General features: G+C 38.2%; 1 protein-coding gene across 1 annotated transcript in view; it reads left to right on the forward strand.

Moving 5' to 3' along the window:
• The window catches only part of LOC135773587 (uncharacterized), a 142,218-nt gene that overhangs the window by 2,246 nt on the left and 115,484 nt on the right, over positions 1–24,488 (forward strand). Inside the window, exons 3-4 of the mRNA XM_065283256.2 lie at positions 1,613–1,897; positions 6,561–6,753. Coding sequence (XP_065139328.1) covers positions 1,613–1,897; positions 6,561–6,753 — 478 coding nt within the window. The remainder of the gene's footprint in view (positions 1–1,612; positions 1,898–6,560; positions 6,754–24,488) is intronic.

Raw genomic sequence — 24,488 nt, forward strand, 5'->3', positions numbered from 1 at the left:
TCAAATAAATCTTTTTTTGTCTCCAGTCCAGAGTATGTATGTGAGGTTGTAGCTGAAAATACCATATAAATAATTAATAATATCATATTGTTATATTTGCCCCTTTGTAATGTGCCGTTTTGAGTGTGTCCTTTAAATGCAAATGAGCTGATCTCTGCACTAAATGGCAGATATTACCTATTTTTTCTCATGCTTGCAGAGAATGGTTTAACAAAATTAAGTTACTGGGTTGATCTTTTATACATTTTCTAGGTTGATGGAAGCACTGGGGACCAAATTATAGCTCTTAAACATGTAAAAATGGGAAAAGATTTTCATGATATGTCCCCTTTAAAAAATGTATTTAATGGGTAAAATGGATAAAAAATTTTAAACTTACATTTTCTCACTTAAAGTGAAATATTAAAGCGTAGAGAGCTTTTTGTCTTGATGTAAGAAAATACAAGTTGCTAAAACATAAATATTTTAGGTGCTACCCATTGAAGTAATTTTTTTAGGCAGATCCAACTTTCACTTTTTACAGTGTAAGTGTTCCTGTAACGCAGGTAAACCAGTGTGTAAGCAATTTAAAGGCTATAGGTTACAATCCACACGATATTAAAGATGTCAAGGTTATATTTTTGTTCTTTACATTATACAGGAGGATTTTATGTAGGAAACAGTAAATCACAAAACATGACTTGAGCTAGGTTTTCACAGGTCACATATTTGTAAAGCACTTTAAATCTATTTCAGACATAGACACTGTGCTTTTACCTTATCAGCCTGTAGAGGCCAGTGTTGTAAAACAAGCAATCGTGTGACAATTTATGGGCCATTTTCAGCTATGTGCTTTCATTTTAGTGATTCGTTTTAGGCCCATTTTATTGCAAAGTAGTGCTTTCCCAGCATTGATGGCACTTTAATATGCTGGTAGATGATACAGCTGCAGCTCAGGGGATATTTTACAGCAATACAAAACAGAAATTTCATCTTGAGCTATTCCTGAGTACATTATAAGACATTATTAGTTATAGATGATTGAGTCTGTGGTGAATTCTCACTGCAGGCTTGTGTCTGTGGTTTGATAGACTGCAGTACAGTGATGGCCTGTGATAGCTCTGTATGGATGAATGGATAGACTTTGTCTCAGTTTGCTGTTATGAGACAAAGGCTGTTGCTCTCCTGTTGATGCAGAACAGATTTAAGTGGCATCACACAGCCTGAGAGAAAAGGCACGTAATGTTTGTGAATTAGATTTGTTTAAACAATTCGACCAGCAGATGGTCCCAATAAAGTTGCCCATATTATTTATTCTGGCTACTGTAATAACATCAATATCATGCTAAAGTTTTTGAGTTGAGTGATAGAAATTGGCTCTTTATTGTGCACCTGACAGTTTCAATCAGTCATAGGCTGACTAATAAGGACTCCATTGTGTGATCTATGAAGTGGGCAGCAAGAATAGCAGAATAGACCGAACTCACTGATAAACGCTCTTTGTGGCATTTTCACTGCTTTACGTGATCATTTGGATCCACCTAACCTGTATTACTTCGCAAAGCTATTTTTTTGTTGTGGGTTTGTTTGCATTGAATAAGAAATGAATAAGCTGATTTCACTGCTTTTTCAGCGGAAGAAAAAGCCGAAGGACAAGTGCGTCTCTGCAGCTCTGTTGAATGAAGGGATTGTTGGTATGATCAAACTGGCGACCCCTTTGTCTAAAGAGAAACAGAGGAAGAAGGAAAAGGACAAACAAGGGAAAAAGACAGAGGAAGAGGAGGGAAAGAAGGAGGAATTGAAGAATGAGAAGAAAGAAGAAAAAGAAGCAAAGCCCTCCACACTGAAGAAGAGGAATAGACGGCACCTGAAAGTCACCATTGCACCGGGCACCGTGATGTCAGAATCGTCTTGGCAGGTGAGTTCAAAGGGTTAAAGGGATAAATGGAGTCATCAACAGGAAAATTCCTTTTTGAATTGGTAAACAGTAACAGAACTTTTTTGACTGTGCAATTACAAAATTTGTGATCTTATTTACTGTATACTTTATATTTACTCTTATTACACGACTCGTTAGAATGCCCGATTCTGATTGGCCAGTTGTGACATTTGCTAGTTTGTTATTCCCAGTTAACAAAACGGCTCAAAACTAATAACACACCTTAACCTGTATGCTGCATTTCAAAAAGTACACCTTTGTACCTAAAAGATGCATATTAGTATACCTTAAAGGTATTTGGTACATATTAAGACCTCTTAAAGCAGAGGTGGGGTGGGGTCCTGCTCCTGGAGGGCCACTGTCCTGCAGAGTTTAGTTCCAACCCTAATTAAACACACTTGAAAAATCAAATCAAAGTCTTCAGGATTACTTGGAAATTAAATGCAGATTTGTTTGATTACTGTTGAAACTAAACTCTGCAGGACAGTGGCCCTCCAGGACCCAGGGTTCCCCATTCCTGTTTTAAAGTGCACCGTCCCAGTGACACCTTTTTTACCTTTATTTCAGAAAAGGTCAGAAACAGTTTTACTATACTGTTTAGTACACTAAATACTTCATCTTGGCCACCTAACACCCTTAAGCATCATAAAATATCTGGTAACACCCGTAATGAAGTGCACTAGAGGGTTAATTTAGTGGGCAATGTGCACAATAGGCTGAAGCTGGCACTGAGATTGGTGCTGTGGATAAAATAGCAACCCCTCCCTCAAGCAGCCAATGCCAACAGCAACAGCTATCCCTTTTTAAACAAGCCATTGAGCAGTATGAAAGCGCCTGTTATGTAAGTTGTTGCCTGAGACCTGTAACGTTTTTGGTTGTAAAATGTGAAGTCAGTGAAACCAACTTTGCTAATTCTATACCTTTGATACTGATGCATATTAAATTTAAAATACAACATTTATTTATGATTTGAATATAAATTATGATGCACTGATAAACACACGTAGTTTGGCATACACTGTTAAAAATGCAATGAGAAAGGTGCAGTGAAAGCTTCTTTGTAGCAATGCCATAGAAGAACCATTTTTGGTTCCCCAAAAATTGGGTTGAATCAAGAACAGGTTAAATCAGTTTGTCCTTTTTTAACCCCACATTGGGTTGAAAACACCCCAGCATTTTTATAGCAAGGTTCTTTTCAGAACCAGAGCCTTTAGGAACCTTTATTTTTAATAGTGTAAACAAGATATTTTTGGACCGAGAATCAATTTCTCATAGATTGCAACAACTACTAATAAACTGATCAATGACACTGTTATTGATCATGACACCACACTTAAAAAAAAAAAAATTATTGGATTAACTCAAAATTGTGGGCAGGATTTCCATCCAATATGAATGTGTACCCCTAACTCATAAAAAACTGCTTTACACAATAAAAATATATTGAGTTAGTCCAACTCAATTTAAACTAAATAGCAATACTCAATTAGTTGCCTCAACTCAATTAAGTGTAATCTGAATAACTCAATTTAGCATAGTTTGAATAACTCAATGTTGTGTAATTTGAATAACTCAATTCTGTTATTTTATATAAAACGTTTTTATATCATACTAATTAGCATAAGCACATGTTAGCATGCTAATAATAATAACATACGATACTTTGGATGAGCATGTGAGAAGAGATTGATCTCCATACAGGGATTAACACATTTAGTGCTCATTGACAGAAATACGTCACATCCACAACGTAACCACAAGCGCCACTCTTCTGCACGATGGTAACCAAACAATTTGAAAAAAATATAACACAAACGCTTCTAAATCAATAAGATAAATGGACATTAAACGCTTAAGTCTTTCTCTTTATCTAAAAATGCATAAAATAAAACTTAATTTAAAAAATGACTCTCCAAAAGCAGTTGCATGCAAAGCATGCTGGGAAATTCTTTTTCCAGAACCTAAACTAATTGTGTTAACGCAATTAAAAAGAAATCAATAAATTATAGTACATATTCATTTTGTGTTAGACTAATTAAATAAATAAATATATACTTATTGCTCTTAATGAGGTATTTTAAATTAATTGAACACAATTTTAATGTTTCATTTCTAAGAAGGGCTTGAATCATTTTTTTGAGTGAGTTGGTTATCGATTAGTTAAGCAATTTAACTTCCCCTTTGCACGGTGGTATAAGCGAGCAAGATATATGTGATGTAATAATATGCTTTTCTCATAAACTTGGCTTTGTTTCAGACTGATGAAGAAATATTCAACTGTTTTATCAACTATCAAACCACAGTGTTGCAGCCCTAGATAACTAAAATCAGCCACAACTGACCAGATCGTGCATGTTTCACAATGGGATCAAAACTTACTGTTGTGTGGCATTACTTTTCATGACAACTGTACAGTTTGTAAAACAGAGGGACATTTGTTCACTGGAAAGGCAATAAACTCTCCCCCACATCATAGATCAAATCTATCGTTTCATTGTGCAAAACATCCAGTGACATCCATTCCTATTGTGTGGAAGTGAGTTACACTGCTCGTAACATTACACCAGATCACCTTTCTCCTCTCCTCCGGTGATCATCTCCATCCTCTGTTTTCTGCATCATCACCACGACAAACCGCATCACACCACCATATTCAGCGCTGTCATCGGTTGATATTCATAAGTAGTGCGGACCGGTGTCGGATTTCTCCCCGGTAAGTTACCTTGCGGAAAGATTTCTCCATCTTGCAGTATCTCAAGCATCTTTGAGTGCATTTGCACTAAAGGTGGGTTATTAACAGGCGGGACGATGTTCGGTTTATCGGACAGTTATATAGCGGGGCTTACCTATCGCTGGGGTGGTGACAGATGAGAATGGATGGCGAACAGCTGGAATAAGGTGTTCATAGACTCATTTGGTCATCATGGTGAATGAATGGCAGTAATGATTTGGAGTTGTTGAAAGGATTCTGTGAGTTTGCCGCATCGTTGATTCTGCTGCGTAATGATGACGAGAATATTACCGCACGCGCGGCTGCAACGCGCCAAGAACGCACGAGGAACATAAACAACGGCAGGTGCTGTGAGAAGCCGACTGTGTGTTAGCATAGCGAGGAGATTTTGCTCAATTAAATTCATAGAAGGTGACCCAGTTTACCTTACTAAATCACAACCCTGCATTTTATTGATGTCTTTTCGTAAATATTAAGAAGATGCCGTTGATTTTCTTGATTTAGGGCGGCGAAATACTTTTTTTTATAAACGCCTTCATGTTGTCTTGATAACTTTAAACGTTAGCCTAATCAATCATCATGATGTCGTCTCATAGTTAATTCCTTTCTAGGAAATACTGCTTAGAAACATTTTATATTTAGTCATTAATTTATCACTTTTGACCACTACTGTGTGTGGCATATACTCTAGTAGCCTAAATGTTGGGTTATTTTTAATCCAATTAGGTCGTAATTTAATCTATTTTCTGAGTTAATTTAACCCAATGGCTGAGTTTGTCCTTTTTTGACCCAATGCTGAGTGAAACCCCAGCATTTTTAAGAAAGGAGGAACTCAAGAAACAGAACTTTAAGTAATGTGTTGGATTAAAATGTATTGTAAAATATATATGTGAACCTGGACTACAAAACCAGTCATAAGGGTGATTTTTTAAATCTGAACGTTGAATAAATATAGGCTTTACATTGATGTATGGTTTGTTAGGATAGGACCATTTTTAATTGAAAAATCTGGAATCTGAGGGTGCAATACTTAAAATATTGAGAAAATCGCCTTTAAAATTGTCCAAATTAAGTCCTTAGCAACTGTTTTGAAATATTTACTGTTTGGAAATTTATAAAACATCTTCATGGAGCATGATCTTTACATAATATCCTAATGATTTGTGGCATAAATGAAGTAAGGAATAATTGATGACAGGCTGTTTAATTATTCAAAAATAATGCACACCCAAGGTGTTAATGCATCGCGGGTTTGCATTATTTTCAATTAGACCACGGGCCTGTTGAATGCTTTATTGTAATTGGTTGAGAAATGTTCCATATGTGTTGATTCTTTTTCTGTAAACCGCACACCTAACCTGTCAAATGTCTTAAAAATAGGCACCAGAGCGATGTTTGTGGTAATCGTGGCTTCGAGTCATACCGCATTTCCAGCTCATTCGCACCGCGAGACCGCCAGACGCGCATCAACGCGTCTTCACATTGACTTAAAGGAATAGTCTACCCTTTTGCCATATCAAACTATGTTATTACCTCAACCTAGACGAATTAATAAATACCTATTTTTTTTCAATGCGTGCACTGTACAGCGTGTTGTGAATGTGTTAGCATTTAGCCTAGCCCCATTCATTCCTTTTACAAGGGAGAATGATACATCCAGTACACATCCAAATACACATCCAAATGCAATTCATGACTGATATCTTCTCTTTTGTACTACTGAGAGAAGAGTTGGAAGTGTTTGCTAGTGACCTTAAACAGTCAGCATTTGTTTGTTGGTTTTGCTCCGAAGTGACCTACTGGATTTAAAACTCTGAATTGTAGAAGCCTCAGTGTCCGGAGAAACATCAGCTGTCTGTTCCTACGTTGTTTTCCAATACCATCTCTTAAACTCACCTGTTTCCTTTGCAGGTCATGTCAGGGGGTCGTCGACGGATGCTGGAGCGGTCTGCATCGGAGGAGACCGCAAGTGACCTGAGTTCCTCACATTCTCCTGGAGACACCTTGCCATGGAACCTCCCCAAACACCAACGCGTCAAACGCTCCAAATCTGCATCCAGTGACGTCCTGGACCCTGCCGAGAGAGCGGTCATCCGTATTGCAGGTAAAATCACATGGCTAGGGCCTACCAGTAACTAAACATTAGGGTGCACACAGTGGTCCCCGGCCCCTCTGCGAATAAAGCACAATTTCTCCATCTCCATGTTATTTTTTTCATTTTTCAATTGTACAAATATTTAGATATGAAGACGTTTTCCTTCAGGGGCCTAATGAATCCATGAACTGTCCCTGCTTATTAGTAGCATACAGTACATTTGTATTATAAACAGATACTACACGTAATGTTTGTTATTTGATTCAAATTATCACACATACTTTGTTCTGTGTGGCTGAAGGATGCATAGGGTCACTGTGCGAAGGAGTGCAGGTAATACCTGCCTGGCAGGTGTCTATTTGATGTGGTATTGTAGTTCCTTTTAAAGCGGACTTGCTTCGGTTGCCTCATGTTTGTTTTCAACGTTTTTTTTTATTTGTGTTAACTAGCAGTGTGTGAGTAAATTGTGACAGAAAGATCGAGCAAACCTCTTCATGAGATTATTGACTTAGGGCTCCGGAGTGTTAAGAAAACTGAACAACACTATAGGCATTGTGGGTTTTCTTTTTTGGTTTTATATGCACATTTATGTCTAATGCTGCATGAAAAGCATTTCAAAATGTATGCAAACATGTAGTTTTGGACCTCTTTGTGACTACATGCTGCAATAGGTTTGACTCAGCAGTTATTTTGTGTGTGAGTGCATAGCAGACAAAACACACAGAGAAGCTTCCAAGGGTGTGGTTGGAGGACTGCAGTGCTTTTTTCACCTCCTGCAATAGTTCCTCTGGTCTGCATCCTGCATATTTAAAGATGATTCTGCCCCAAACAAGCAGATTTGTATAGTCCACTATGTTTATTCAGATGGACTGTACAGATGAGATACATTTATTGCAGAAATATGGATGCAAATATGGGGTTTACAGTTTTATCCACCAAAAACTGATAGTTATCTTTGGCTTGCTAGTTGCTTGCTTTACACGTTGAGCTACAGGAACATATTATTTATCCATATCAATAAGGATTTCAGTCTGTTCCCGCTTACTGGATTAGCACAGGATGTTGTGAGGATAGTTTTATCTGTACTTCACTGCCATCCTGTGGTGAGGTGAAAATGAGTCTAATTAAATATAAGAAGTTTTCTCACCTGCCATCTTGTTACTTGACCTAGGTTTCACACGTGGGAGCCTCCTGCTGCTGTTAACCGTGCACAATGATCCAGAATGTCTGAAATGTTCCTTTTGTAGACACCAGAGAAAGATGATTTTATGATGAGCTTCACGGTTAGGCAAGCATAAAAAACCTTCTGAGACTGACCTGGCAGGGTGACAGTGAGTTATAGCTACCAAACAAAAGAATTTAACGTAAGAGCTGATTTATAAAACAAAATAATATTACAATATAATGTTTGTGATGCAACAAAAGAATGTCTTTCATGTAGCTTAGATGATAGAGCGTGGCAGTAATAATTGGCAATGTACATTTTACTGAAATATCTGTTAAATGCATAAATGAGACAATGACACAAAGATCTTATCATATATAGATTTGATATTTTTAATACCATTATGATGTTAAAATACAGCTTTCCAAGCACATAACTTTATCTTTTCTGATACCTGCCATAACTAGAAAACATTTAGGAGATGTCCAAAACTTACGTTTAATTGTTACCAGTCAAATCATGATGATTAGTTACAAACCAGCAACCTTTTATTTTAAAGAATGCTAAAAATTCAAATCCCATCGTGTGAAAATGTGTCAAAAGATCTTTATTATATAAGGTGTATGCAGTATTTTTACATTTGCATCATAAAATGTTTTTAATATTAACTCCAGAACATTTGTGGAAGAATCTGTAACCTTTAAAGAACATATCATAATTAATCAATTATTCATGATTAACTATAAATAGCATACAGATTCTTATTCAACTTGCTCTCAGACCTAAAATTCCAGTGAATTATTTACTGATATAAGTTTTCTTAACGTGCAGATAGATTTTATTTGAAAGTCAGTGGTTTTTCTGCAATTATGGTGTATTAATATAAATCCTCAGTATTAATTCTTTCGCTGCCAGCGTTTTAAAAAAAGTTGCCACAGCGCCAGCGTTTTTCATGATTTTCACAAAAGTTTAATGCCTTCCAGAAAATTTTCTTCTTTAAATATATAAACTTATACCATGGTCTGTTTAAATACTCGATTCTGATTGGCTGGAAGGTGTGCATTAAAACCGTTTAACGCACAGGTAGTTCCAGTCAGTTTGATCAAAGTTAGAAATTAATCCACTACTATAAACATTGGTAACCATAGTAACACAGTTACACTTGCAGAGAGAGCGAGAGAGAGATTTCCAACTGTTTGATTTTTGTTTTCATTTAATTTAATCCATTTCAATAAATGTAATGTGTCCTTATATAGTAATCGTGGTTAGAGACGTCGGTTTTATTTCACACTTTACATAATTCATTTAAATAAATTATTAGTTCAAATAAAGATTGCCTTGTCACTGTCAGTGTTGGCTGTCATTCATAAATTATTTAATGAATTTAAATAAATATGATAATTCATTTAAATAAATGCAATACAATGGCACTACTTTATTTAAAGCGGACGGAGTGCGAGCCTTAACTTAAGAAGATGACCGTCATTTTTTACCCGTCGGTTAAAATTACACTGTAAACATTAATTACAGCTTTAACTTGGCAAATAACAAAGGTATAAGCGGGATAATCCACGGCTAGCCATGCATTAAAGGGTTTTAATGCACTTCGCAGAGGCAACCACCCTCCGCTACGCGTCGGGTGGTTCTTTGCCTCTACGTCGTGCATTAAAACCCTTTAATGCATGGCTGGCCGTGGATTATCCCTTACATACAATATGCCAAATGAAAGAACAGACTCTCTGCTTTCAAACAAAAAAAACCCCGTGTCATCCTACCTTCAGTGGTTCTTTTGTAATCAGCTTTTGAATATGGGTAGGTTTCTGCAGAAACACCACATTTTGAGCAAAAATCAGAGATAATTCCATTTTTGTGACTGACTTTTCATAGAGATCCCATTCAGAGCGATCTTTAAAACAGACATGGACATGCAGCTGCTTGCCATAGGGCAACACTTCCGGGATTAAAAAGTTGCGGAAAGGCGGCATCTGGTGGAGAAAAGCGGTATTGCGGAAAGCCGGAAATACTCGTCATTGGCAGGGAAGCGTTTTCTCTTGATTGACGAGATATCTCGTCAATGGCGGCGAAAGAGTTAACAATGGCAAATTTGTCTGATATTTTTAGTTTTGTACATTTTGAGTGGTTCTTATGTTAAAGAGCACCTATGGTCCGAATCACGATTTTAAATTTCTTTTGGTTTGTAAGTGTGCATTAGTTCATGTTAACGATATGCGAAAGGTACATACCCCAAAGTAAACACTGATGCGAGTTGTCGTCTCCAACGTAAATTTCTTTTCTTGGACTACAACCAACACACAGATTGTAGGTGACAGTTTACTTCAGAGTTAGATTAGCTGGCCAATCAGGGACACAGCGCTTTTCAAATAGATGAGTTTTGTATAAAATCCATGCGTTTCAGGAAGAGAGTGAAATCTGGAGCTACAAAAATGTACAGTATGTGTACAATAATGTGTTTTTGAACCATAAACCATGCAAACACATTGTATTATACCAAATACACAAAATAACATTGTTTTTTAGCAATGAAATAGGTGCTCTTTAAATATTTAAGTGATTTCTGTTAAAAGTTCTCATTGATACCACATGGTGTCACTAGTTCAGTCCAACTGTGAGAGTTGTGGTTTGCATGTCACACTTCATGCTTGTACAGCAGGAGTGGGGAACCCTGGGTCCTGGAGGGCCACTGTCCTGCAGAGTTTAGTTCCAACCATAATCAAACACACCTGAATTTAATTTCCAAGTGATCCTGAAGACTTTAATTTGATTTTTCAGGTGTGTTTAATTAGGGTTGGAACAAAACTCTGCAGGACAGTGGCCCTCCAGGACCAGAGTTCCCCACCCCTGTTGTACAGGGGTCCAGGTGAGGAGTACATCTTTGCTTCTATCTTCAGTTTTGTGCTGTGTTTGTTGTGTGGACTATAAAATGAGTAAAAAAATACAATAGATCCGAGTCGTACTGTATTTAGGGACCAGAATGTCACTTGTGGTTGTCCTTATTGGGGGGCTATTAAGCAAACACTTTGCAAGTAAAGAACCAGCTCATTTTTTGCATGTTTCAGCTGCTTTGCTAAATCAAAATTTGCAGAATTGTGCACATTTTTGGCTTTTTCTAAATTAAAACCAGTTCCCTCAATTCCAGCAAATAAATCATTTACTTCATTTTCTATTTGGCAAAGGTGTTCAGAGCGCACATCTCATGCACAACTAAATTACCGCAGAAGATTTTATGAAAGACAGCAGAAGAGTTTCTTTCAAGCAGGAATGATGCATTTTTCCCAGAAGCAGCTCCCTGCAAAATCAACCGTGTTTATTTCGACATTTATGGCCACTAAAGCAAAAATATTTGCAGTAGTTTGAGAAAGAGCTCAGTTACAATAAAAATGTCAGAAACTGACAGGCTTTATCAAGATATTTGAAAGAGTTGGTGGGTTGATGTATTGTGGTCACCTTGGGAATGCTCCTAATGAAGGGCACATCTGGTTTAGGGGATTTTTTTTGCAGTGGGAGGGGTTTGCCCCCTAGAGACCCTTGGGGGTTTTGGACTGTTTTTAAGATGTAGCTGCTGCCAGCTTGACTCATTTATCAGAGGGAACACTGAGAGGGAGACATCAGATCTCACCCACTTCATGCTTTAAAATGTAATTGCTTTTATAAGTGAGAAAAGTTGAGTTCTTTGACCCATCATCCTCTCAGGACAGAGCTGCTCCATTTCCTCCTGAGATACAGTGGACCTGCTTTAAAGAGTTTTTTCCCTTACTTTCTTGCTCTCTCTCTCTGTGTGTCTCTCTCTCTCTCTCTTTTCTCAGACGCTTAGCCCTTTATTCTGACTATCACTATCGCTTTCTCCAAACACATATTTGTTTCACTATAAAGAGCACATATAATAGACGTGGGATTTGCAGGGTTTTTTATAAAACCCTTATTATATTTTTGCATGATTTTAGAGATTTATGGAGAAATATATTTTAATTTGAGAAGTTTTTGACATTTTTCTACTGTATATTTCAGTTGCTAATTCAGAAAATGTGTCTGTCACAAGGCTGTATTCTATAAGTGGTTTGCTATCAGGGAGCCATTGTATATAATGTACTGCTATTGACTGCATCTCTATGAAGTTACACTTTGTCAACATATTAACGACTATTGATTTGATGATGTCTCAAGTAAGTTCTTGGCAACCAGATAGCAACATGCTAACACACCCAACTGCATAGCAGTGGCAGCTTGTGACTGCTCATCCGAGGGGCACCAATTTAAAATATTTGTTCGGAGTGTCGTGTGTTGCTCGTGTTTTCAAAATATGTGTTTGTTGCGTCATGTGAACCATGTACATCACGTGTTTTATCAAAATAAGTGCCTGCTGCACACGTGTCAAAACCGTTTATGATAAAAGAGACGCTCACGTTCACAAAATACACGCAAGACACTCCCTTAACAATAAACTCTGATTACGCATGAGATTATGCGCGTATCTGGCAAACGCGAGCGTTTCTGTCTTTTATCATAAAACCTTTAGACGTGTCTGCGGCAGGGACTTATTTTGACAAGACACATGATGCACATAGGATCACTTGACGCGCAAAACACATATTTTGAAATAATGAACCACACACATGACAGGCTACATACATGTTGCGATGAACCAATTTAAAATATTTGTTCGGAGTGTCGTGTGTTGCTCGTGTTTTCAAAATATGTGTTTGTTGCGTCATGTGAACCATGTACATCACGTGTTTTGTCAAAATAAGTGCCTGCTGCACACGTGTCAAAACCGTTTATGATAAAAGAGACGCTCATGTTCACAAAATACACGCAAGACACTCCCTTAACAATAAACTCTGATTACGCATGAGATTATGTGAGTATCTGGCAAACGCGAGCGTTTCTGTCTTTTATCATAAAACCTTTAGACGTGTCTGCAGCAGGGACTTATTTTGACAAGACGCATGATGCACATAGGATCACTCGACGCGCAAAACACATATTGTGAAATAATGAACCACACACATGACAGGCTACATACATGTTGTGATGAACTTCGCATCGAGCACCCTCAAAAAAAGAAGTCACCGGCCACCAATGCTGCATAGCAATGGCTGGGCATCCGTGGCCCACCCTACTGGGAGCTCACCAGAGCACTAGAGGCGGCAAAAACGCGCTATTCACGCGTAGTTGGACGCTTGAACATTTTGAGTTCGTGCGTGAAAGCCACACGTGAAATTCTAGTCATTCGAGACATTAATGCAGAAATTCGCGTCACATCACTACTAGAGCAATCTCCTGATTGGTCAACACAGCACGAAAATTCATCAAAGTTCAGATTTAACAACTCGCGGACATAATGTGTGTTGGCAGTGTATGAACACAACCACCCTACTATGAAAAAAATCCACCCATTCCTTGGTTTTCATTCCCATTAAACCAAAGCATTCTCATTAGACTGTGAGGTCACATTGATAAAGCCCCGCCCACTTAAACTCCTGCATTACCATAGTTTCCACCCTCAGCGAGTTGTACTCTGTCCACTAGATAATATTGTCTCAGACTGTATTACCCAGATCTATTTGAACTGAAAGCACTTACTGTCTGTTTGAATGGAAGTGAGGCGCTGTAGCTCATTTGCATTTAAAGGTACAGACATTAAAACGTACAACGTTTTTGCTCCCAACAAAATAGGGGCATTTTGGACATGCTGTAATAAATGATCTGTGGGATATTTTGAGCTGAATCTTCACAGATGCATTCTGGGCACACCTCAGACTTATATTACATCTTGTAAAAAGACCATAATAGGTGCCCTTTAAATTATGCATTTACATACATTAATATTATGCATTTGACAGATGCCTTTATCCAAAGATACTTACAGTGCATTCAAGATATATATTTAATCAGTATGTGTGTTCTCTGGGTGACCTTACGCAGCAGTGCTAATGCTATTCTGGGGTCTATTCTGTAGTTATTTAATCCTTTGTGTGATTTTTAATAGCAGTAGAAGTATATAGTCTCCTTTCAGATGGGTATGTGTGCATTTGTGAGTGTGAGTGTGTGTGCGTGTGCGCCTTTAAGAGGTGGGACTGTCCTGTGTGTGTTGGTATTTCTCAAGCTGGAGAGGGGAGTGGTACTGGTGGTCTGGAACGAAAGCCAAAACTGTGGAGGGGAATACTCACTCACACACTTATACACACACACATACACACACACAGTCTGGAAAGAGTGAGACTATACAAACACACCAGTCCATTCTGACAGTCCAGCTATCAGGAAGGACGTCCGAAAAGAGGGAGTAAAAAAGTCAAAAAGGAAGAGAATAAGAAGATTGACCCGACCTCAGACCAGGGCCATGTCCATGTACGACCAAGCCTGCATGACTGCTTTTGGAAATGAGCAGGACTTCGTTCTAGCCTACGAGAACGTCCGAGAGAAATTTAAAGGTACCCGAGCCTCCACTACGTCGTTTCCGTCACTATCCGTGTGAGAATGAGCCATGTGTGACTGCCTGTGTATGTGTTTGTGTTCATGTCTGGAGAGAAGGGGGCTGTTGCTCGTGATTGGGTTATAAGTAGTTCCATATTGATTGGCACAGATCTGAGCGACTGCAGGCTTGCACAAGACCAATCCGCACTTGAGGCGATCGTAGCGATTTGAGAACACAAAGTTTGACAGATGTTTCTGTTAAACAAGTTGTAGACATATTCATTTCGTTCATACTTTAAAATATGTTTTAAATCCACCTTGGGCATCAGAAGTTTTCAATCATCTAATAAGAGAATGTCTAGTAAAAGCTGCAGTGCTAAATATAAATAAACTGTGCTTTAAGACTGCATATAATCATGCTATAAAGACTTTAGGAATTGACTATATGTTAAATCCAGGCTAAAGTGTCAATGTAATTTTGATATTAGGAGCATTAAAGTTTGATTTCACTCATTGATTTCACATTGATTTCAGTCTTTGACATGACCTTACTCAGTCAATATTAATGATATCAAGATATATTTTCACAACATTTTTTTTTCATTATATAGGATGATTTTATGTACACTAGGAAACAGTAAATAATAAAAAATTGAGTTCAATTATGGATAAATTTTTTTAGGTACCATGTACTACCATATAAATACCTAATCATGAGTTTCCTGGTCATTCATTACCATGTTATATTGCCATAGAAAGACCATCACTGCTCTGGCTAATGGGTGATTTTCACGAAATCCAGACTTAGAAGGTGTCCAGCATCAGATTTTTTTAAAAAGCTCTTGAAGACAATTTTTTGCACGTATAAGATTTAGGTCTGAACTTACCATAACCATTAATTTAAGAGGATTTAAAGGAACAGTATGTAAGAAATGTATATAAATTAATCATTAAATGGCCCTGAAATGTCACTAGACATTAAGAAATCATTTTCATTTTAAATACTTATATCACTGACAACAGTGGTATAACCAGGATATTGCCATTTACAAAGTGGAGTTGCAGCCCTCAACTGATGTTTATGTTGTCGTTTTGTATATTGGCCACCAGCTGTGTGATTGCAGTACCAGTTTTAGCCACAAGTTTTGTGATTGCAATACCAGTTTTGGCCACAATCCTACATACTGTTCCTTTAAAAAATATGTCCTAGAGATTTATTCAAATTTTTTATATTATCGTTATCGAAAATTATCATTACTGCAACATGATATTACATTAAATATATGCATTTACAAACTCACGTTTCGGTAATGAGAACTAAAAAGTTGTCTCTGTACTATGACAAACAAAATTTCAATTTTTATCTGGAGAGAAAAAATAAGAACTTCTTACCTGGTAGCCATCTTGAGTGTCACAGTCAATTATGTCCCTTCCAACAATTTTTTTTTAAATGTTAGTTCATTGAGGGCTTAAACAACGATTGAAAAAATTGAGAAAATTGGTCTTGGACACATTTATATTCCTTATTATTGTCTCTACATTTACCAATGATTACTAAATACCACATGTTTCTTAACTGTAAATGTTTATATTATAACATGCACTGAAGCTTTTAATTTTTTAGATTTTTTAATTATAAATATTTCCATGTCAAAGAACCCAAATCCAGGCATGGACACGTTGCGGTAATGAATATTTTCCCCTTAAATGTTGAAAAAACAACAAAATTGGTTTGTATGATGTCATTTAAAATCATGTGCAAAATAGAACATGAAGAGATGTTTGTAACTGCATGTTTCTTATTTTGATACTTTTACGTTTTTTTAATCAAAATGTTTCATGATGCCTCATAAGTCTAATTTCGCGATAATCACCCTAATGTGCTGATTTACTATCAAGTACTGTCAAGTTTTGTAAGTTAATGTATAGTTGAATCACCAGGCTGTTTGTTATGTCCTCAGCATGTCATCATCCTCTCCTATAATCCCATCTCGGCCTCCATGTGTACAGGATTGGGTCCTAAAAATATCGCCCCAGTTTATTATTGTAGAGAACTGGACCCAGATGACCAGCATAAGTATGAACGCAAGGGAATGCTGGGTCTGAACAAGGGGTTTTGCAGTGAGACCTGCACGTAAAGTCAAGCATAACGAATTACAATTAATTCAAAGTACTTTAACTTTTCATGAAACGTGATTCGGAGTGCAAAGTGGACACACCTGTTGTGATTTGTGCCAAAAAATATTGTACATTCCCGTTGACTGCTATGAGGTCAGGTTGCTTGAATACTGTTATGTAGCTGTTTGATGGATTACACGACATCTAATTATATCAAGCGTGTTTACACACATCTCTATGCTGAATCTGAGTGTGTGAAAAGCCTTGTGTCTTCCTCTGGACCTCTTCTCCTTTGATGTGGATCACATGGTGCCGCATTCCAAAATCTCTCCCTCTGGCACCAGTGTGCATGTATGGTGTCACCCACTGTGGGCTCAGACCAGCTTTCCCTGTTTGTGTTTCCTATTGCTGAGACACCTGCTGTTAGAGACAGACTTTCAGATGATTGATAGACTGTATACAGATAGATAGATTTTACTCTAGTAAGACTTTGAAAAGTTGGTTGTCATATGGATGTTTTAGGTTGCTTTGTTGCAACACATGCACCTGTTTAGCAGTGATGGTTTTAAATATGATAGACCAGATATTTTGGTATCAGTTCTGTTTTTAACATCCTATCATGATCCTCTTCACATACCCGTATGTTTCTTAAATAAGACTGAGAAGATCATTTTAACTGGAATTATATCCTATGTTCAGATTTTTGAGAATCTATTGATTTAACATCAGGTTTAATGGCTTTTTTAAAAAACTGTATGACATCACATCCTAACCACACCCTTCTTTTCCTTTATTACACGGCTCTCTGGAATGCTTGATTCTGATTGGTCAGTTGAGACATTTGCAGGTTCGTTCTTTTCAAATAAAAACCGCTCCAAAGTAATAACGCATAGCCGGTTCTACTTGTACGATTTAAATCGCTCCGCGTCAATAAAGATTACCGTTTGGCGCCATCTTGTGACAAACACTGGACAACCACAACATTTTGACATTAATTTTAACATGTACAGAAAAAACAAAACATTTTAACTGTGGATAGAAGAACGAACAACGAAAACACACAGAGAGCTTACTGATACTGAACTTGACAAAATAGAGCATGACAGCTACGAAACCAACACACAAAAAATACAGAATGGGCATTAAAACTTTTCAAAGACAGAAAAATTGAGACAGACAAGTATGAAGCAGAGGATCTTAATAAGGTATTACGATCATTTTATGCATGCAAAATTTCGTGGAAGGATAAAAATGTTAATTTAAAACAAATTCATATTCATGTCCAGATTTTTTTCTTATGTGGCAAGTAGCCGTGTAATAAGCGGGATAATGTAGAGGCAGCCGGTAGTTATCGGGAAATAAGCCCCTTCAGTGTGATACAAGACCCTCCGCTTCGCGTCGGGTCCTGATCACACTGTCAGGGCTTATTTCCCGATAACTACTGGCTGCCTCTACATTATCCCTTGCTTATCACATCTGTCACCAAACTAGGAACTGACCTTTGACCCAAGGAAACTCTTACTGCACAGCCTAATTGTGAAGTCTGGTAACTGGATATGTAGCCAACTTCTTACCTAAACCAAACCAGAGATTGTGTAAATTGACGTCTTGTGTGTTTACTGTTGACGCAGGGTGACATTGTGTATGTGAAGGAGTAGGTTTTAAAGAAAAGTGTTGGTAAAATGACCCTGAGATGGCCACATCTTGACATGGTATGCACTTTCCCACAGACTGATTAAACCTTTGACCAACTTAATGTTATACCCTGTCACATTTTGAGCTCTTTTGGGCACATAAGCCACTATTAGAAATATTTCAATGTTACTGCATTAGATAATGCAATATAAAACCAAGTGACATTTTAAATGATGTAAAACAGGAAATGTATTGTTACTGTGGGTTCACACCAGCCGTGTTTAAGGCGTCAAATTTGCGTCTACAACGTCTAGTTTGCGCTTGAACAATTTGAGTTTACTCGCTTCATTCGCGTGTGAAAGTCGGGCGTGAAATTTTAGTCATCGAGACATTCACGCGGAAATTCGCGTCATGGGAGGGGCTTCTGTGACTCCGCTCACTTCCTGTAATCATGGCACTACTAGAGCAAGCTCCTGATTGGTTAACGTGGCGTGTTTTTCCACCAAAGTTACAATTTTTCAACTCAATTTGCGCCATTCCGCGCGAACGAGGCGGAATCGCATCTACCGTGCTGTGCTAACGCTGGATTTCCACCAACTGCGGAGCGGCTGCAGATCGGCTCCACTGCGTTACAGCTCTGCACTCCGCCGTCCGCCAATACCCACCAGTTCTGAATTTGTTGCAGAGCGACTGCATGCTGAAGTGACAAGTACCCATGAGGTCTCGCAATTCATGTTATGATCGGGCGATATCTAGTTCTGTCTCCGCCCATTATGACTTTAAATTATGACGTTTTGCTGGACCAGCCCAGATCATGACACGAGATCTCGCGAATTCAGGTATGATCGCGCGATATAGTCATGGCCCCGCCCTGCGGGGCTGTCCGGCATCCGTCAAAAATAGAAGCTCTGCGTATTTGTTCCGGAGGGCTGCGGATGGCCGGAGCTGTGACGGATTCGGAACACAGTCAGTGGAAATGCACACATTGACTTTAATGGAAACCGATTGAATCCGCCGCCGTTCAACGCGTCTTCACATTGACTTAACATTGAAATCATTTGCGCTTTACGCCTCTACCGCGGCTGGTATGAACACAGCATTAAAGGTTTCAAAGTATTTAAAAAAGTTACACGTGTCTAGATGTCAACCTCTAATAATTTCTGTTCTTTTTTAGATTTTAATATGTGACCCTGCATGTGAAAACCCTAAAATCAGTCTTAAAGGCAGGTTGCACGATCTCTAAAAGCCAATGTTGACATTTGAAATCATCTAAACAAACACGCCCCTACCCCAATAGAATCTGGACCTTCTTTTGATAGACCTGCCCCACACATATGCAGAGCCCAGGCAACGGTGTCGGTTAGTAGACACGCCTCTTACTGTTGATTGGCTACAAGTGTGTTTTGGTACTCGACCCAACTCCCTTTTCCAAAAAGATTTTTTCAAAAATCGTGCACCCCGCCTTTAAAAGCAATTTTTTTTTGTCATTTACTGTTTTCCAAATAAAATCATCCTACATAATGTAATGAACATTCTGTGAACATATATAACCTTTATTTTTTGTATTGACTGAGTAAGGTCATAGATTTAAATCAATGTGAAATCAATGACTGAAATCAAATTTGATGCTTGAAATAAATTGCAACAAGTCTGATTTTGGCACAGGCTTTTGTTGTTATTGCTTCCCGAACGCATGTGGATTTGATTTGAATCACGTCTTTGATTTAATCTTTAGCTACCTTTAGATTGTCCACATATGGAGCACTGCAACTCACTTCCCACCCTCACCCTGGCTCAGATTTATGCAACATGATCTTAGATTCGAAAATAGTTCCTCTAAAAAGCCTTCACACAATTATGGGTCTACATCAGTTGTACACACTTTTCTCTCTGAGTCTCTATTCATTTATTCATAATACTCATTTAGATTTGACCCTTTGCTTGCCACACGTTTCAAGAATTTGTTTGTTGTATAGTTCTAGTTACATTCCGCATATGTTTTTTTGTAACTGTGCACCGCGACACACCCACGTTCACACATAAATACTCCCATGAGTACACGCATGACTCAAATGAACTGCTTATGATGGCACAGCCAATGGCATTTGAGGGATTGCTTTTTGTAATGTGATAATAACTCGTCTCATACAGCATTCTGCAATGAAATATGTGGATCATCTTGGGAATGACAGCTCCTTCTATCAGGCTGGGAGTCATCACCTTTGAATGTAAAGGATGATATTACAAATCATGTGCATTGAAATGGATATCATACATACTTGATATTTGCAAATGCGACAATCTTACTGCTTTTATTGTGGTTTTCAGATTTTGTCATTCATAGGTCTTCTGGCATAAAAGTTTTGAGTCACATAATCAAATTGTCATCTGTAGTGTAGCTTTGGCTATCGGCTGTGGTTCACCAATCATCTTACAATGGAAAATGAAAAGGGTGTAGGAGTAAAGCAAAAGCAGTTTTCCTGAAAGTGTGCAGCCCTCAGATTCCTGTGTTCACGTCTACAGAGGGAAATGTTGGGTAATGGAAGTTGTGCTGTTCTAACTGGAACAATAAAGCTTATGAATACGCTGAAAACATATTTTTTTTGAAGATTGGGATGGAAAGAAGGAAGTACCAGATTTTTTATGTTGCGTATTGTTGATCTGTAGGTGTGCTAATTCAGCGTGAAATATGCTGTTTTTGGGGATATGTAAACATCGCTCTTAAAAATAAAGATGCTTTTAAGGTTCTTCACAGCGGTGCCATAGAAGAACCTTTTTTGGTTCCTCAAAGAACCATTTAGTCAAAGGTGCTTTAAAGAACCATTTAGACACAAAATTATTTTCTATTGCATTGTGAATCACCTTGAATCTGCAAGAGTGATGGTCATTGCAAAAGCCATTTGTCATGTACGGTAAGCTAAATGGATGAAGATGGACCTCGTGCAATACCTTGTGATCTTGTATTATATTTAAAAATTTCTGATGGATAATCGGGATGCACATCTATTAAGAATGTGCTGTTTATTGCTTTCCATTCTTTATTAATGGTTTCTGATGTTTTCTACATCACCTTTTTTGTTTTCTAGTAAGTATGAATTAAACATCTACATCAGCACACGCCTTCAGTTCATTGGCTTTCACTGAATTGCAGAACAGGTAACCAGAGAAGGTTTACTGCTCTGTGAGGTTTCCCACACATCTGTAAAACTGAACCATATCATGTTCCCTTAAACATTTTCTATGCATTTTATATAAGCCCATTCTTGTTCTGTGTACATGTGAACACCTTTGAGTGACATGAGTGTAATGTGCATAATACCATGATTATAGTGTGATATAATAGTGTAGATGACTAGTATTGAAGGTGAGGGGCCATGTATGGGTAGGGGTTACGGGGTTTTGCTGGCAAACTACTAGAAATGTTTTCTACTAGGGCTTATTCTAGTCCCGGACTAAACTGCATGTTTGAGCTGCCTTAAACCTGTTTAAAAACACCTTGTGCTGAAATATCTTAACATACACTCACCTAAAGGATTAGGCCTTCAGAACTGCTATAATTTTATGTGGCATTGATTCAACAAGGTGCTGAAAGCATTCTTTAGAAATATTGGCCCATATTGATAGGATAGCATCTTGCAGTTGATGGAGATTTGTGGAATGCAATTCCAGGGCACGAATCTCCCGTTCCACCACATCCCAAAGATGGTCTATTGGGTTGAGATCTGGTGACTGTGGGGGGCATTTAGTACAGTGAACTAATTGTCATGTTCAAGAAACCAATTTGAAATGGTTTGAGCTTTGTGACATGGTGCATTATCCTGCTGGAAGTAGCCATCAGAGAATGGTTACAAAGTGGTCATAAAGGGATGGACATGGTCAGAAACAATGCTCAGGTAGGCTGTGGCATTTAAACGATGCCCAATTGGCACTAAGGGGCCTAAAGTTTGCCAAGAAAACATCCCCCACACCCTTACACCACCACCACCAGCCTGCACAGTGGTAACAAGGCATGATGGATCCATGTTCACATTCTGTTTACGCCAAATTCTGACTTTACCATCTGAATATCAGATCGGAAATCGAGACTTATCAGACCAGGCAACATTTTTCCAGTCTTCAACTGTCCAATTTTGGTGAGCTTGTGCAAATTGTAGCCTCTTTTTCCTATTTGTAGTGGAGATGAGTGGTACCCGGTGGGGTCTTCTGCTGTTGTAGCCCATCCGCCTCAAGGTTGTGCGTGTTGTGGCTTCACAAATGCTTTGCTGCATACCTCGGTTGTAACGAGTCGTTATTTCAGTCAAAGTTGCTCTTCTATCAGCATAAATCAGTCGAAATGGTTAGAAATGGTTGTGCGTGAAAATCCCAGTAACAATGCAGATTGTGAAATACTCAGACCGGCCCGTCTGGCCCCAACAACCATGCCACGCTCAAAATTGCTTAAATCACCTTTCTTTTTTCCCATTCTGACATTTACTTTGGAGTTTATGAGATTGTCTTGACCAGGACCACACCCCTAAATGCACTGAGGCAACTGCCATGTGATTAGTTGATTAGATAATTGCATTAATGAGAAATTGAACAGGTGTTCCTAATAATCCTTTAGGTGAGTGTATATCAGTGCCATTGTTTTGTCCGAAGATATGGCCACGCTGCAGCGATTGCCTTGATGTGATTTGCGTATTTCGGAAAGTTGGATCTGTTTTTAGTGCATTCCGACTTTGTTCACAAAGCCTTGAGCAAGAAACGTTTAGTTTTTGATCACGTAAACTAATGATTAATGATCACAGTTGATTACACACACTTAAGGAAGAATGAATGTATCTGTCTGTGATTTTCACTTGGTTAAAAATTTGCTCGGCTGCTGTGGAATTTGTATCACCTGGATACCAGGCATGCATCAAACTCTGTCCATTTGGTAATGCTGTGGATGTGAGGGCTGCAAATAAACTTGAACTTAGTAACCTGAAAGCTATAGAAACATCTTGGTCACAGCACACCGCAAACACTGACTCAGAATGTTTAGTCACTGTTGAAATCTAGCACATCAGTCTTGTTTATTTTGTCCAGACCATCCCAAGGAAGATGAGTAAAATAATGTGTATGTAAGACCCGCCCGTGTCTATTTATATGCCAGTATGTGAGAGAAAATTTGTAACTATGTGACACTTTGACCAAAACAGTATTACTCAGATTACTGTAGTTGGATATAAGCAAGTGTTATAGCGGTTTTAGCCGTGATCGCTGGCACTTTGGTCAAAGCTGATGCCAGGAGTGCTGTATCAGGTTACTGCGGATTGTATGTGCGCTCATAGGGCTTGTTGGCAGGTTGTAGCATACATAAAGGGCTATTGTTTTAGATTCTGGATGTTTGGAGAGGCTGCATGCAAGGCTGTTGCTGACACATTTTGATTTTGTTGAAATTAGCAAAAGTCTTTCATAAATTAAAATGCAATGGATGGACGATGAGTCTTTTGAAATTGCTGGGATCTTCAGAGATACTTACAGTAAAAGAGAGACATGAATTATTCACACATGATCACATCAGTGCTACAGTCTTGCTGTCTGCACAACATCTGGTCAATGCACAAATTAGATCAAATCTCATGAAGGATTTTTGGAAGGTGCTGTGCTGGTACTGATATCTGTCAGCACATAATTAACAAATGAAACAAAGCTTGTCGACTAATGAGGTTTAGTTAAATGTTGAGCTTAATGTGTTTATTTATGTCTGTACTGACGGCTCAATCCCAGTGAGCTCAGAAAATCCTTTCAGGCGTAAACCATCGAAGCCATTATTGTTGTAGGGTCAAGATCTTGAAGGATTTTGTTTAACATACTTTCTCATTGAATTAATGGTTACCTTGAGAGGAAATAATCAGCTTGTTATCAGATTGGCCAAGGTTCTACCCACAGTGTTAACCTCAATTCTGAGCCTTTGAAGATAATTCTTTTCATGTAACTATTTACAAAGTGGTTATGGGTTTATTTAATATGTGTTTTGTGCTTTGAGAGTGGATGATCTGAATTTGTTAAGTCAAATTTCAGTTTAAACTTCTATCACTTTTGTGTTTTTGTACATTTATATGCATGCATTTTATGTGTAAACAAGAAAACAATCTTAACTTTTCCTTATAGTGTCCAGTCTGATACTGTGTCAGAAAAAATGGTCAAAAAGTGAACCCAAGCTATCACTGGTGCAATACCCTTTAAAGGTCCTATATGTACCACATAGGTACAGATATATATACATTTGAGGTACAAATATCCACTCTCTAGTACAGTGTTTCTCAAACTTTTCTGCCGTTATCCACTTTGAAGGTAGGAAAGGGTTCCTAGCCCCACCTCTCCCCAATCGCCCCAACAACATGGTAATCAACTAGGCTTTAAGTTT

This window comes from Paramisgurnus dabryanus, chromosome 19, assembly GCF_030506205.2.
Source record: "Paramisgurnus dabryanus chromosome 19, PD_genome_1.1, whole genome shotgun sequence".
In the NCBI taxonomy this organism is placed as follows: domain Eukaryota; kingdom Metazoa; phylum Chordata; class Actinopteri; order Cypriniformes; family Cobitidae; genus Paramisgurnus; species Paramisgurnus dabryanus.